Genomic DNA, 16761 nt, shown 5'->3' on the forward strand with positions numbered 1-16761 from the left:
CTTTTTTTCATCCAACTTTCAATAATTGGAATAAATGTTGTTTATTTATCACATATTTGGTTATCATTTGTAATTACAAAGAAAAGCAACCTGGAAATACTTAAATAACAGTAGTAGCTCACAGACCAATTCAATATAATATGAATAGTTCAATATTGTCAAAGGTGATAGAATAAAAGATCTGCATTTAGCAGCACAGTATTAACTTTTTGATTTTTTTTTTTTTTTTAAATGCATAAAATTGAGTGTACTGGATATCTTTTGAGCCAAGGAATTTCATCTAATTTTCTATCCAATATAAGAGCATTTACGATTTGGTCAGCTTCTCCAAGCAAAGTATTTAGATTTGCTTAAATCTCACACTGATAGAAACTTACCTATGCAGAATCTACTTTCATACTGCATTAATTAGTTATTTATCTGCCCTGCAACACCTTCCTTCTACAACTATTTTTTATAAGCTGTTAAAGTGATACTGTCAAACTTCTGTATTTTAAAATTGAGAAAAAGAGAACAAGTGTCAAACTTTAAAAAATCTGATATTAACTTAAAATAAATATTACTGATTCTTTTAATCATGTTAGGCATCTGCAATGAGAATTTTTTTTTTTTTTTAATTAATTTGTTTCAACTTTCAATAGTTTTATTTTCCCTAGTCCTCTGGGTCAGCTTTCCTCTTGGCTATAGTTTTCTAGTTGGTTATTTCAATAACATTTAAGTCATTATATATGCAATGTTATTTAACTTTATTGAAAATGTATTTATAAGAAATAGAATCAGAAATATATCTTTTTTCTTTAAGTAAAAATTTGCTTTTTTTAATTAGATTAAAAAAAAAAAAATTCTTCAGCATGATTGCATTTCTTTGTAATTTAATAATATGAAATATTTTTTGCCCCTTCAGGTATATGTTCTTAAGAGGCCTTATGTAGACGAATTTCTCCAGAAAATGGGTGAAATGTATGAATGTGTTCTCTTTACAGCTAGCCTTGCTAAGGTAATAATTATTTTTTTATTTATTTATTTTGAGGGGATCACTGAAAATAATTTAATAGTTAAAATGAAAATAGATGGTGTAAAAAATTTTTAAAAAAAATTAAAAATTGGTTTGGATTTTTACTTCTTTGTGCAAAGTAAAGGAAGTAGTGCAGTCACAAAAAATTTCAGGTATCGTATTTCAACGAAAATATCCATTTTGACCATTCCCAGATCCATTTGGATAATTTTTTTACGTGCATTTGTGTGTATGCATCGAATAAAGGAACCCTCCCCCCCTTAAATTCAGAAGGCATTTTTGTGATATTTGTACATATGTGTATATATGTATCTTGCATAATGCAAAAACGATTAGCTATATATGTAATATATATAATCAATTAGCTATATATATATGTGTGTGTATATGTAATTACAAAACAATTCTTTTGAAAACTAAATATATATTTGCCTAGTATTTTGCATTAAGTTGCATTGTAGAAGAGAGATTTCAATTGATTTCAGTGTTCCTCCCTCCTAATGAAGTAGCATTGAATTTGATTGATTTTCTCTTCTGTTTTTGTTCATTTTTCTTTAAATTTCATTAATTTTTTAAAATTTGCTTGTTTGAAATGTTTTGGCTTTAATGTTTTAAAATTCTTTGTTGCAATTATTTGAAATTTATTAATTATGAATTTCAGTTTTTGTGCTTATATATATATATATATACTTATATATATATATATACGAGGCGTATTCGGAAACTAAGTACCGTTTTGAAAAAAAAAATAGTAAAACAATTTTTTCGAATCCAATTTTATTTTTACATGAAAATACATGACTTAAACTATTTTTCAACATAGTTTCCGCCAATGATCAAACACTTGTAGCGGGTGACCAGTTTTTGTATACCATCATCAAAGAAACTTCCCGTCAGTTTCGATAACCATGACTCCACAGCATTTTTCATATCGTCATCAGATCCAAAGTGCTTGCCACCAAGCTCGCGCTTCATGTGCAGGAACAAGTGATAGTTGGACTGTGCCAAGTCTGGGCTGTACGGCGGGTGATCGAACTACTCCCAATGAAACTGTCGAATTAATGATTGAGTAACACCAGCAGTATGGGGTCGAGCATTGTCATGGAGCAACACAATTCCTTTGCTGAGCATTTCTCTTCGTTTGGTTTGAATGGCACGCCTTAGTTTTGTTAAAGTCTCACAATATCGTGCCGCATTAATGGTTTCACCTTTGGGAAGAAATTCAGTAAGCAAAATGCCTTTCCTATCCCAGAAGAACAGTGCACATGATTTTTTGTGATGACATTGTCACTTTGAACTTTTGTTTTTTCGGAGAATGAGTGTGTCTCCACTCCGTCGATTGTTGTTTCGATTCTGGTGTGAAATGACACACCCAAGTTTCATCACTTGTCACAATTTGGTTTAAAAAGTTTTCTCCGTCATCACTGTACCGCGTGAGAAATGTCAGGGCACTACCAAGTCGCTTTGTTTTGTGGACATCAGTGAGCATTTTTGGAACCCATCGGGAACACATTTTGTGATAATTCAATCGCTCAAACACAATTTCAAACAAAACAGTACATGAAATTTGTGGAAATGCCTCTGAAAGAGTTGTCATTGTGAAGCATTTGTTCTCATGAATTGCTTCATGAACTTTCCTTACCAAATCATTGGTGACAACAGAAGGCCGACCACTCCGAGCCTCGGCGTGGACATTTGTTCCACCTGTATTAAACATTCTTACCCACTTTCTCACCATTCCATCACTTATCGCGTATTCACAGTAAACTTCTGTCTCTTGACGATAAATTTCGACTTTGTCTTAAACATTTTGAATGTGCACAGCAAACTGAAAACACAACATAGAGCAACCAAAATGGCGACAATTGAAAGTCAGTGAACAAGAAAGACTAGTGCGCATGCACGGGATGCCTACCACAGTGCTGCAACGGCGCTAGAATGAAACGGTACTTAGTTTCTGAATACGCTACGTATATATATATACATATATATATATACGTGTGTGTATATATACATATATATATATGCACACACACACTTATTTTCCCAATTATTGGTCATAGTCATATGCTTCCAGTTATGGAAGTGTTTTAAATGATGAAAATATTCATGTTTGTTTGGGTGATGTCAAATTAATTTTTTTTTTTGGACAAAAAGTGAAATATTTATATACTTATGTTATACTTTCATATACTTATGTTTGGGAAAGTTTTACACTTGTTATGAAAAAATAAACTTATAAGAAGTTTGACATCTGTACGATAAAAACTAACTGGGATATTTAATTTCAAAATTTGCAAGTTTTGATGTCATTTGCAACTTGCCTTGAGAAATTAGTTAATTAAGTTAGAGTAATTCGAGAAAGAGGATTCAAGGAAGTCGTGGTGTCTACATAAATTTTTTTTTTATTTAAAAAAGAAGAAAGCGGAAATCATGTTAACCTTTAATTTAGTTGAATCAAAATAGCGCAGTTAGATAGTTTAGCTCTTTCAGGGGAATCTGAAACAGCTTTTTTAAACCTTTCATTCAGTTCTTAATTATGCTGCCAAAAGCACTAGATAGGCTAGTCTGTAATGTGAAATTTTGATTAAGTAAACCATTTTAATGGCATAACAGTTAAATTATTTTTTCTTGCATAACTTAATTTCATATTATGTTAAGAGATAGGAATGTTTAAATGAGCAACAAATGTTCAAAAGAAAGATGTGTTGTCACTAATGGAACACAAGATTTTAAACAACAGTTTTGACATGCTGATCATTTACGTATGTGGAATACCATGAATTCTTCATATTTTTTGCCATCAACCAAAGCCAGCCTTCCCTCAGTTTATCAGTCTTTTATTTTATTTTATTTTTTATTATTTATTTATTTTTAATTTTTTTTTTTCAACCACCAAGTATAGTAATTAGTTAACACTGACTGCTGTGCTGATGAGTCCAAGTTGTATTCTTCCAAGTTGTTGCTTCTTGTATGACAAACAATTCCAGAGAATGAATTTGTGTAAGCATGTAGTCTGTGCAGCAAGGAGGCATTCAAAGTGCATGGCAAGTCAAAAGTCCTCTCAAGAGGTTTTGTGGTCAGAGATCCTTGAACTGTTTCCCAAGCCTTTTTTTCAAAATTGGGCCAGAAGCTTAACAATCACCTGTAGTGCTACAGAGGTGCTGGCTTAGCGCCTGCCTCTACCTGTAAAAATAAAGCATCTCTGCAGTAAATTGTTTCATAAACATAACCTTTCAGTTGAAAGCCTCCTTGAAGGGTTATTGGTAGGGAGAAAGAGTTTATGAGCAACAAATGTTCAAAAGAAAACTGTGTTGTCACTCATGGAACACGTAGACCTTCCCCCCCCAAGGCCTTAGCTAACAACAGGCACTCAGTTACTTTTGGCTGTGAATAGTTGTGGATTTAATCTGAGTAAATGTCTCCAAATGCAGGAAGATAAGGACTAACATTGAAAGTTAAACGAGGGGAGGGAATTTTTCTAATCTCTCTCTCTCTCTCGTCTTTTTTTTTTTTTCTTCTTTAATAAATTGTTTGTCATACAAGAAGAACTAAATTGTCATTTTTTCATTTTTAAGTAATGCAGTTTTTGCAGAACTTTCAGCTGAACTTTTAGGTATTCTAAGGTGAAGACGAATGCAGTTAGCATATATAAATATTTGACACTTTTATGGATTATAAGCTACACTTGTTTTTTTTAGTTAGGTTAGGTTATTTATGAATATGGCAAAGCATGCAAAGACTATCTGTCTAGGTGAGAAATCTGTTAGGAGGAATTTCCAAGGGAAATTGGCTCATATTTACCATACACGCAGGGAAAAACAAGATGCAACCAACCCATTCGCTTGGGTTCAAACCTCAACTGTCAGCATTCAGCAGTCTTAACCACTTGGCCATTTGGTGGGGTACTTGTTTTTTTTTATGCATGCCATCATAAATTTTGAAAAGTTTTTTAAAAAAAGGCACAAAAGTAAAATATTTACTTAGCTTCTGTAATAAGTAACTGAAAATTAATCTATACTAATAAAATACTCAAAGATAATTAAAACATAGACTTGCGCTGCATGCTAGTTTAAAGGGTTAACTTTATCTTTCCTAAAATCTTGGGCATTAATTTCAGTTAAAGAAATTTGATAAACGCATGTGAACATGTCTAATTTCCGTGATTGTGTACTTGTATTGAGGTGAAGAGTTCATTCTGCATCAGCAGCTGTTTTCCATTGAGTTTCAACTAATTTACTATTTTTAAGGATAATTATTATTTGAAAATGTATTTATTCTTCAAAAATAAGTGTTTTATGAAATTGCATGTAAAATGTTTTTTTATTTAAATATTTAAATTTCTTATTAATCTTCTTATTTCTTTTGTTTATTAATTTGTAGTACGCTGATCCAGTCGCCGATCTCTTGGATAAATGGGGTGTTTTTCGTTCTCGCCTATTTAGAGAATCATGTGTTTTTTATCGTGGAAATTATGTCAAGGTAATAATGATTCTAAAAAACTGTTAGGTTTTTACTTTATGAGTCAAATATTTGGTAATAAATATTTTCCTTATGTATCTTATATAGGATCTTGGTAGGTTAGGTCGGGATCTTCACAAAGTTATCATAGTAGACAATTCTCCTGCTTCCTATATCTTCCATCCAGATAATGCAGTAAGTTTTTTGCTTGTTTTTGTAATTGTTAATGACAATGATGTGAGTTTAATGTGAATGATTCATAGTTTTTGTTAATCATTATTTGTAATTAATAAATATATTTTGCATGTGTTGATGGTATCCTTAATGTGAATTTGCTAAAGTTATTACTTAAAGGAAAGGAATAGTTTATACATAGTGCTATCATAACACAGTTATTTTAAACTAACCATACCATAACCTTGTCTTGCTAAAAGTAAAAACCAAAGTGTATTTTAAAGAGTTGGAATGAAGTAAAAAGTGCTTGTCTGTTTAATTAGTGTGGGATAGTTTATAATCCTGTTGGAAGTGTTGCATGAATTCCATATCAAAACAGTTATGTGAGAATGTGCATTATCATAAAAGAATAGCACACATGGAAAATAATTAAGAGTTAAAATAGTTAAATTTTTGAAAAACAAAAAAAAGCAGCACGACTAAAAATTTCTAATCTTTTGTTTGTTTATTTGTTTGTTTCCTTTCTTTTGCAAGCAGTCAGGATACTTTTAAGTCTTCTTCATCTTCAGTAACACATCACAGTGAGCATTGTAAAATGCTTCTCATTTTAATCACAGTAAAGCCATCATCTGTCATATATTTTAGTCCCTAAGAACTTCAGCTTTAATGGTATCTTTTCGTAATAGCTTCCTTCGACAGATAGTCTGCTGGCAAAGTAATGCTTTTTTTTTTTTTTGTTTGGGGATCATGCAGGTAATGTTGTTTAATTTCCTGAAAAGGAGGTGGAGCTCAGGGGCGTAGCTAGAGGGAGACAAGGGGGCATCTGTCCCCGGGTGCAGAATCCAAGGGGCGCCAAACATCAGTTTGGAATTAGATGATTTCCATCCTTGGCAAGCAGTAGGGGGCACGAAATCTTCAGTTGTCCCTGGGCGCTGAAAACCCTAGCTACGACTCTGGTGGGGCCCTGACTGTATGAAGGTTGCCCAAATCAGCAATCATCTCTTTCCTATATTTCACTACAGTGTTGTTTGAAAATGCCACCTGCTCCTTTCCTTCTAAGTAGCTTTTCTAAAAATGGCTGTCGGTCTCAAAACACCACATAATGTTAAAAGTAACTTTATTAAAGGTTTTATTTTTAACAGAATTAATCTGTCGTAAATAGAATTTTTTAAAAAAAAAACACATATATATTGTGACATAATTGAACAACAAAGAAAAAATGAGTGTAATGCATAATATTAAATTTATGAAACATTAAAGAATATATTTGCTTAATAACATTTTTTGTGTGTATTGCTTCAAATTGAATTTTTAACAAACACAATGTAAAGTAGTAAGTAGTGAAATAGTAATACTTGCAGTTATTAATACTGAAAAACTTAAATCTGAATTATGATGAGTGCATAAATGTGATGTATTCTTGAATTAATATGTGTTTATAGTATAAAGATATGTTTTGAAAATTCATCGTAGAGAAAAACTAAAATATTATACGGTAGCTATGTCAATCACATGTACTTTCATACCAGATTGCACTTGTAAACAATTTCAGAATCAGTGAATTTTTGCTAGTTTTACACAATTAAAAATCATAGCTACACTTTGAAATCATAGCTACACTTTCTGAACTAAGAAAGTTAATACTCTGATTTCTATCAAACTTAGTTACTGAAATTGTTAAGGAAAATTATTAAAATGTGTACTTTTTAGTGCACTTTTAGCAATAAGTCATACTGGATTACGTTACTAAATTCTCCCTCTTATGCTCAAAATTATATTACAGTATCACCAACACATTCAGGAAAATGAATTAATGTGTATAATTTATACTTATATGTTACACAAAGATGTTTTATCAAGGGTAGGGTAAGCTCATTTATGCATATTAGGAAAAGGCTTACTGTGTAGAAGGGATCTATTTGTGTCCATTCCATCTGGCATGTAATTTATTTGTGAACTGAGTTGTTTCATGGCATCCAAAGGGTTAATATAGCTGTGTATTGTGCATAGAGCAAATTGGAATTTGTGACTCTCTCCTTCAAACCTATTTATAGTATGCCCCTGGTAAAAAAAGGTCCATGACAAGCACTTATCCATGTGTGACTGTTTTAATCCAGGAACTCTCTCCTGAAAGGCTTTTGATTATTCACCATATAATCCTGAGATGGAGATTCTCCTACCTTTCAAATAACATCTTTGTGGCCATAGGTTTCAAAAATGACAAGGATGTAGTAAATAATGGTAACATAGTGACTCAGTGTCTAAGTTTAGGACTTACTTACATAGGTGTCCCAGTCGTAACAATGAGTGCATGGAAAAGTAAGGTATCGAGTATGGAATAAAGTACGTAATGTGTTATGATTATATAAATTTTGTTGTTAAATTAATACTGTACTTTTAGGATGCCTTTATTCATTTAATAATTTCTGTAGTTGAATTCAGTTTTATTGTTGTTCTCTATGTCGTATATTCTTCCACATATTACATAATTTTACACCAAAGTAGAGTATACTGTGTCATTAACTTAATTTTTGTTACAGTAATTATATTAACATTATCATATTTTAACTGTTCCTGTAATTAACCAGTTAACTGAATTTTTATAAATGTAAGTCTAGTTTACTCATATCATTACATAGTTCTTCCATTAATTGAAAGTTACAATTCATTCAGAGTGACAGAGCCCACTAATGGCTGAGTGGATAAGACCACTGAACACTGGTAGTTTCATGTTGGGATGATCCCCAGCAGGAACTGGCTGACTACCTGGTGTTTTCATGGTTTTCGCCATATATTATGTAAATACTAGCCAGTTTTCCTTAGAAAGTTCTTCTTGAAGGTATTCATTCCTCTTAAGGTATGCTTTGTTAATAAATTATTATCTACCTACAGAGAGAAAAGATAAGACTAGGGATTAGAATATTTTGTGTTTTTTATTTCCTTCTCAGTGCAGTGCATGCTTTTATAGCGGTAAATTCCAGGACTTTTTGCTTGCCTATGCACGTAAATGAACACCCTTCGATCTGACATTGTAATTATTTAAATTTAAAAGTATTATTATTGAAATTTGTGTAATTAATAGAAAGTCTTAGCTTGTCAATTTCAGAATGTAATGCATTAATGATTATGCAATAAATATGCAAATTTATGTAGAATCTTTCTGAATAGCATAAAATGCTCACTTAAAGATATAAAAATTTTATAATGCAACAGTTGGGAAACATTGCTTTATTTTATATTGTTCCCTAATGCATAATTATTTTGAATAAATTTAAATATTTCATTTGTGCAAAATAGAAAAGCTTTTTAACTACTAAGAAGTATTTTAATTTATATTTATTTACCTCTAAGAATATTGTTACGAAATGTAGCGCCATAAGGGCTTCCCTGCAAAGCAGTTTTAGGGTTGCCATAAAATAGCAAAGAAGGCATCGTTGCCACATTTGGGGATAAAATTGCCGATATGCCATGGATGGACGGAGAACCTTCTGGAACAAATTCTTACCGCTTTAGCCCAGAATGTTCTCAAACACAAGCCGAAAACTATATAAACCCTGCTGTTCTGCAGTCAGTTACTGTGTGTGCCTCGCATACAGTGCGAGATAGTTAGTCTCGAGTTAGTCAATTGAGTTGACTGCCGGGCAGCGAGTGCCGAATGGGTTGTTGAGTACATCGAAGAGTCTCTTAGTGTATCGTCGAGAGAGTGTGTTAAGCTCCGGGAATGACTGAGCCAAAGAGTCGGGAGCTGTGCTCTGTGAGTCGTCGAGTGCATCGCGAGTTGTAGCGTGGAAAGTCTCGAGAGTACATGGAGTTCCGAGAACGACCGAGCAGAGTCAGGAGCTGTACTCTGGTGTTTTGCAGTGAAGCTGTCTTCACCGTTATTGCATGACAGTGTGAAGGCTGTGTTGCTGATTGTTCCAGCGTGTTTATAGTAGATCTTCAAAGACTGTAAAAGTGTTTTGGAGCTGTCTTGATTAATATTGATCAATAAAGTATGTTTTGATACTTCATCAAGTGTCGTCGTTATTCACTCCAAATTCACATGAACCCCGTACGAACGGGAAGGAAGAAAATAACGTAGCAACTGGTGTCAGAAAAGAAAAATGCAACAACTGGTGTCAGCAGTGGTGTTGCCATTATTCACTCCAAATCCTCACAAACCCCTACTAACGTAACAACTGGTTTCAGAAGAATAAAAAGCGCTACAACTGGTGTCAGAAGTGGGATTTGTGAGTGAATGCCAGTGACCCGCTTGGAGAGGAAAGCTACGGCGGAGGAAACGAAGACTTTGATGGACTTCTTAGATGACATAAAAGCTGGATATAAAGAAATGACTGCTGAGATCAAAGCCGGACTGGAAGAGCAGAAAACCCGATGAGAAGAAATAAATGTCGGCCAAGAAAAGGTGTGCGAGCAACTCCTACAGGTGAAAAGGGTGCTTGCAGAAGAAACTGGAGCCATAAAAGACGATTTGGAAATGACAGAAGTGGCGTCTGAAGAAATGAAAGAAGTAGCTAATGAACTGCCTGAGAAAGATCAAGAAATGATGTATGAAACATCTGATGGTATTAAAGGAAAAGAACAAAAACATGAAGAAATAAAAGAAGCTTGTGATTCTGAAGTGCCTGAAGTGGAAGGAAGGGAAAATGTGACTGTTAAGTTCGTCAACACTGATAGTGCAGTTACAAAGTCGCAGGCAGTAAGTGTTGAACCATCTGAAAGTGCAAGTGATGCAGAGATGGGAAAAGCTGATGTGCAGCTTAAGCAGTGTGCTCCAATATTGCAAGAAAATTCACCCATTTTGCAAACTATATGTGCACCTTATAGTGCAGGTTGTGCAGATAAGGACTTGATTCTAAACCTGGATAATTGTGTTTGTGAAGAATCAGGTTCCATTCGCGCTCTAATGCAAACATCGGGACTGGTTTTCAGGAAATAGAGGAAAACAAGTACAGTACAAAGTCTCTAATCTGGACTCATCGTGACTTCGGCGATTTCGGATTAGGGATTTTTCCAGATTATAGATCATCAATTTAAATCTGGTAAGATGGCATGCAGAAATTATAAAATTAAAAATATGAAACCGTAATTTATGAAATAAAGAGCAATTATGATCTAAAGGGTATCAAAATTTACAAAAAAAAAAAAGCTTAATATTTATTTGTTTACTTTATTAAACATTTCTTTCAATCTAAGTTGTTCAAGTTGCTTCGTTTTTTGTGCTAATACTTTCTCTTTAATTCTATAAACAGACATAATTTCTTGTTCAAGTCCTGTAATTGCTGTGCTGAGAAAACCGACTAACTTGTCAATCAAAATTTTTTCGTTTTTAATAACCTCTCTGTCACTTTCTTCACTATCAGAAGCAGTACAACGAAACATGCTTTTGCTTTGTGATCCTTTGGCAGCTCCAGAATTGGAAACTCTTTTTGACATAATCGAAAGTTCAAGCTTACTTTTTATAAAATTGCTCTAACAGTCTGCAAAAAATAATAAGCCGGATCCAATTAGAAGATTAACAGGGTTCGTATGGTCCTTAAAAGTCCTTAAGTTTTTTGGAATTGATTTTTGGTCCTTAAAAGTCCTTAATTTTGGCCAAAATTGGCAGAAGGTCCTTAATTTTAATCATCTGAAATTTCTGTCTGTTTTTACGACTGCCATTTTGGGTGTGAATTAGCGTTTTGCAGGAATATTTTCGGCGATTCACAGACAAATATGGCTATGTTTTGAATGGGTTTATGAGTTATAATTTGTTCTTATTTGTAATATAAATAATGATGCGATACTCGAGTTTCTGAGCAAGAAGTGAAACACAAGCATTTAAAAATTATTTAATTTTTTGTAATGAAGAGCTCTGAAACAACTTTCCGCTTTTGGGGATGTGAATTCTTTTATTAAACGGTTCTAAATTTGGCTATTATTAATATTTTGGCGATTTTAAGATCGGTTTCTGTAGGAAATTTTTAATTCCGAGATCTGGGAATTTTTTGACGATTTTTTTAGAACATTCTAACATTGATAAATTTCATTAAAATAATGGTAAGTATTGGAATTATATTTAAGAAATAACATTAAAATAAAGCATTTTTATTTTTCACTGTCATATTATAAAGTTCCATTTTGGCCACATATTACACAATTTTTTGAATCTGAAAAATAAGCAAGGAATAATGCTATAAAGCACAGTTTACAAAACAGTTTTTAGGAAAAGCAAAATAGCTATGTAATTAATAAAAAATGTCTTTTTAATTTTTTCAAAGTAAGAATTTTTCCCATTTCTCAGAATGATCAGAATTCTCAGAAAATGCATCAGTTTTCTCTATAAATTTAATTTCACACTTTTTTCCTCCGATTTTTTTTTTAAAAAACATTTCTGGCTTTTTGTTGTTACAGAATTGGTAGGGGTAATTTTTCTTTAGGATTTTAGACATTGAAGCTTGCAAAGTTTAGAAAGATTTTAAGGCAGATTTATAGACCCATGATTCTAAAAGATTCCAGAAAAATGTGATAAAATGAAAAATGTCTCCATGGCAGTAACACACAGTTTCTTACCTTTTGGAGAACATCTGGAAGAACAATGAAAACATAATAGTTGAATGTTTTACTTCTGATTCTAGAATTGCTTTCTTAACATTTTTATCTTCCCTTTATTTTCTCTACTTTTCACTAGATACAAGCATGGAAAATATCAAAAGTACTTCTAATCTTATCATATGGAAAGGAATTTTTTTATTAATAAAGAAATTGGAAACTGACAATTCAAAAGATTCATCTAATATGTCTTAATGCATCATACATAGAGCTGGCGCTAGGCATTTTGCCTCCTGACGCAATCTCTGTGGATCCTAAATTCTGCTGCTTGGTGCCTTTCTAAATTCTGCTTCCAATGCCTGCTCTAAATTCTAAAAATTATACCACACCAGCTCTGTGACCAGACTTTACCATATGTATTTCATATTTCTTCTGAATGTTCGTATTACTGAAGAAATAAAATTAGCAGCTTTTTCCATACAGTCTAAATGCATTTAGTCTTTTAGAATATCAGAAGTCTTTAATTAAATGCCAAAAATTTAAAGTGAAAAGGAAACGTGTTGAAAAAAGAAACTAAATATGTAAAGAGAAAGAAAATTATTCTTCAAAGATATGTACAGTTATTATTATGTAAATTACCCAGTTATTTACAGTTTCAGCCTTTATTATAATTTCCCATTTCTATTTCCTCATCAGAATGCAAATCACTGTTCGCAAGACAGTTTTTAAACTGAGGTTTTTGGAGTGTAAGACGAGTGTGTTTCTAACCTCCACTTGCTCCCTGCATTAGTTCTGTCAGCTCTGATAATTTGTAATCATTAGTCTTTCCATTACTGCTGCTGACATTTGAGTTTACTATGACAATTATACAAGTCTACGAGTTACTGAACCAGATTAAATTGAAATTAAATTGTATAGTCTTTGACCACTAGTCCATATTTTTGGTTTGAATTTGACTCTTGTTTAATTATATCACCACAAACTGTAATTGATTTTGTTAGCATAAGCACAGGCCTATATGTTCCAAGTTCTTTTTGAATAAGAAGCTTATTTAAACCTTTATTTAAATTTATTATCTGATTTATAGTTACTTTCAGACATAGTGATAATTTGATCACGTCTGTCGGGGGGGGGGGGGTCGGACTATTTAACTTTTACCAGATCAAGTAAATCCTCATAGGTAGTACATTGTGGAAAGGTTGGCAGTTAGGAGATAAAACCCGCAGAAACTAATGAAAACATTGTTTTGCATATTGAAACAAATTTCTAATTGTTAGAAAATATGCTTAAGAAGAAGAGAAATCGATATAAATTAGCCAAAATGTCTGGGCTGGCCTTCAAATTAAAAAGAGGCATAATTATTTTGTTGAGTTTTATGTTTTGTAGCTTTTAATGTGTAATTATCCTAATATTGTTTAAAAATCAATGTCATAAATTGCATGTATTTTAAACTGTGAAATTTTATGAGATTGTGATATTAATAGGGTTTTTTAACAAATATTATTAAAAAATAAATATAATTTAATAGTGGCCATGTAAATCCATAATGACTAAGGTTATCTAATACCTAATTTAATTATAACTAAATGCATTCTCTTAAAAATTATCTCTCTATATTAAAGCAAGTTATTGCCTTTCATTAACATGCTGAGCCCGGCATCTGCCTCTGGGAACCGGCACTGGAATTTTCGTTTGGCTGGCGTCGGTCCACGGAACCGACAGTATTGAAAATAAAAAATAAGTATAGTCTCAATGAAATGTGATCAAATGTAGTTTTAATGAAATTCATTGAAATGTTCTAAACAAAAATACGGCTTAGCTTTACACATATTACAATACAAAACAACTATTTTGGTAACATTTTTGGCTATCTTGCATCCAGATAGTTTTGAATTGTCATCATAACATTTCGAACAATACCTTCGGACTTTATATGCGTCTCCTTCCTTTTTGTATAATTTATGAATAATTTAAGTCGACAATATTGCACCGCTTGATCGCAATATTGCCGCCGGCTGAATAGAAAAGACAGCAAATTCAGCCCCGTGCTCAATGTGTTAAACATTTACCGTTGCCACAAGGTAAAACACGAAAATATAAAAATTCATGTGAAACTTATTCTTTGCAAATAGTGAGACTTAATGCAAAACAACTTATCACCGCTAATGCTTTAGTGGCTTAATAGAACCTTAAAGTGTATTAACTGAGTTACAACTTCTGGAACTCTACACGAATCTATGACACTAACAGCATCAGGCAGAGGTCAGCTAACTTTCAAAATTTGCTAACTGTGCCTACATCAGGCCTTTCAGGTTTGCTCTGATCAGCAGGTCTCTCTGTAGGCGAGCAGGAGCGGTGACAACAGCCAGTCTTTTGTTATGAATCGTACTGATTATGATTTTAATGCTCATTTTAACCTATGCTGCTTGACATAAAATCTACCTACTATTTACTAAACCTCTAGACTGAGCAGTATGTGACAAAATGGGACATTAAAAAAAAAAAGCTAACTGTTAGTAAAACGTAACTAAAATGTCACTTATCTTCTTTCAGATATGTCCAGTTATTATGAGTGTAAAATATTTAATGCTACTTGATAAATTTCATAAAATTAAGTTATGTTTAATAATAATGCATCCTACTCACGTTCAAGCATAGATATAACATTTTTAATTGAATTTATTCAGCTCCCATTTGCTCATAGGTCCTTAATTTTTTTCATTAATGGTCCTTAAAAGTCCTTTAAAGTACTTAATTTCCTTGTGCAGAAATGTGTACGAACCCTGGATTAAGAAACAACGCAATCTGCATCATTAACTGAAATAGATAATTAGATAATTTAAGCCTAGCTTATACCATCCGTTATACATTAAACGTGCATGTGTAAACTATGCGTTTGTGCATGCGCAGAAAGTTTGTAGCTTTGAGGTCCGGATTTTAGATCATTCCAGATTATGGGCTTTCGAATTAAAGACTTTGTACTGTATGTACCAGCTGCTAAAATTACTGAGGTGAACTGTATGCTTGCTGCGAATGAACTACAGAGTGGTGAACAAACTGTTTCGCATCTTCCTGTGGATGACAAGTCTGAAAGGATTGTATCTCCAGATTGTGATATGCAAAACAGAAATGCATTTGAGAACTGCAGTGGAAAAAGTATTTGACCCAGGTATATTTTAATGAAAAGACTGAGACTGAAATTCATTCAGAATTTTAATTTGTATAATTTAAAATTGTTATGTGTTTCATTTGTGTATGTAACTTGTACATAGTTTAAATATATGTTTCTTTAGTTATTTATTTATACCTTATGTTTGTTTCATTATGTTTTGTTTGTATTGAGTTAGGCTTCTGACCAAAGGTTGTACTGCCTGGGACAGGCAGTCCTTGGAAGGGGGCAGTGTTACGAAATGTACAGGCGCGGTAAAATGGCTTCCCCGCAAAGCAGTTTTAGGGTTGTCATAAAATAGCAAAGAAGGCAGGGTTACCACATTTGGTGAGAAATCGCTCATTTGACGACTAAATTGGCAATATGCCATGGACGGGTGGAGAACCTTGTGGAACGAATTCTTACCAGTTTAGCCTAGAATGTTCTCGAACACAAGTCAAAAACTATGTAAACCCTGCATTAGTGTGTGTACCTCACGTAAAGTACGAGATAGTTAGTCTCGAGTTAGTCGGTCCGTGCGGAGTCGATTGAGTTGATGGCCGGGCAGTGAGTGCAGAGTGGGTTGTCGAGTGCATCGAGGAGTCTCTTAGTGTATCGTGGGTAGTGCATCATCAAGAGAGTGTGTTAAGCTCCAGAAACGACTGAACCGAAGAGTCGGGAGCTGTGCTCTGTGTTTCGAGTGCATCGCGTGTTGTAGCGGGGAGAATCTAAAGAGTGTGGAGTTCCAAGAACGACCGAGCAAAGTCACCTGTACTCTTGTGATTTGTAGTGAAGCTGTCTCCACCGTTATTGCATGACAGTGTGAAGGTTGTGTCGCTGATTGTTCCAGCGTGTTTATTGTAGATCTTCAAAGACTGTAAAAGTGTTTTGGAGCTGTCTTGATTAATATTGATCAATAAAGTATGTTTTGATACTTCATCAAGTGTCGTCGTTATTCACTCCAAATCCACATGAACCCCGTACGAACGGGAAGGAAGAAAATAACTTAGCAACTGGTGTCAGAAAAGAAAAATGCAACAACTGGTGTCAGCAGTGGTGTTGCCATTATTCACCCCAAATCCTCACGAACCCCTACTACCGTAACAACTAAAGGAAGGAAATAACGTAACAACTGGTGTCAGAAGAATAAAATACGTAAAAATATTGTTCCGTGCCCCCTCCCTTTCTTAATGTTTCTATCAGAATTTTATGGTAATCTTTCTTTTTTAACCTTGAATATAAAATAATGCATAATAATATAAGATGTAAAATTATGCAGAACTTAATTTGACATTTGAAATAAAATTGTAAGACTTTCAGTAGCATTGATTTTGGTGTAAAGTAGAAGAAATGTTTAATACCAGTTGTCATGTGTGTCTGTGCAATCAGCCAGTCAGCTTTTTTGTTATGATTAGAAAGTTAGAGAAAAAGT

The 16761-nt window shown here is 33.2% G+C and overlaps 1 protein-coding gene across 1 annotated transcript in view; it reads left to right on the forward strand.

Annotated features, from left to right (window-relative positions):
* The window catches only part of LOC118193011 (carboxy-terminal domain RNA polymerase II polypeptide A small phosphatase 1-like), a 127402-nt gene that overhangs the window by 102147 nt on the left and 8494 nt on the right, over positions 1–16761 (forward strand). Inside the window, exons 5-7 of the mRNA XM_085819369.1 lie at positions 905–997; positions 5399–5497; positions 5585–5671. Coding sequence (XP_085675495.1) covers positions 905–997; positions 5399–5497; positions 5585–5671 — 279 coding nt within the window. The remainder of the gene's footprint in view (positions 1–904; positions 998–5398; positions 5498–5584; positions 5672–16761) is intronic.

The sequence above is a fragment of the Stegodyphus dumicola genome, chromosome 6, assembly GCF_044657685.1.
Source record: "Stegodyphus dumicola isolate Sdum_Otavi_A_Nest chromosome 6, ASM4465768v1".
Taxonomy (NCBI): Eukaryota; Metazoa; Arthropoda; class Arachnida; order Araneae; family Eresidae; genus Stegodyphus; species Stegodyphus dumicola.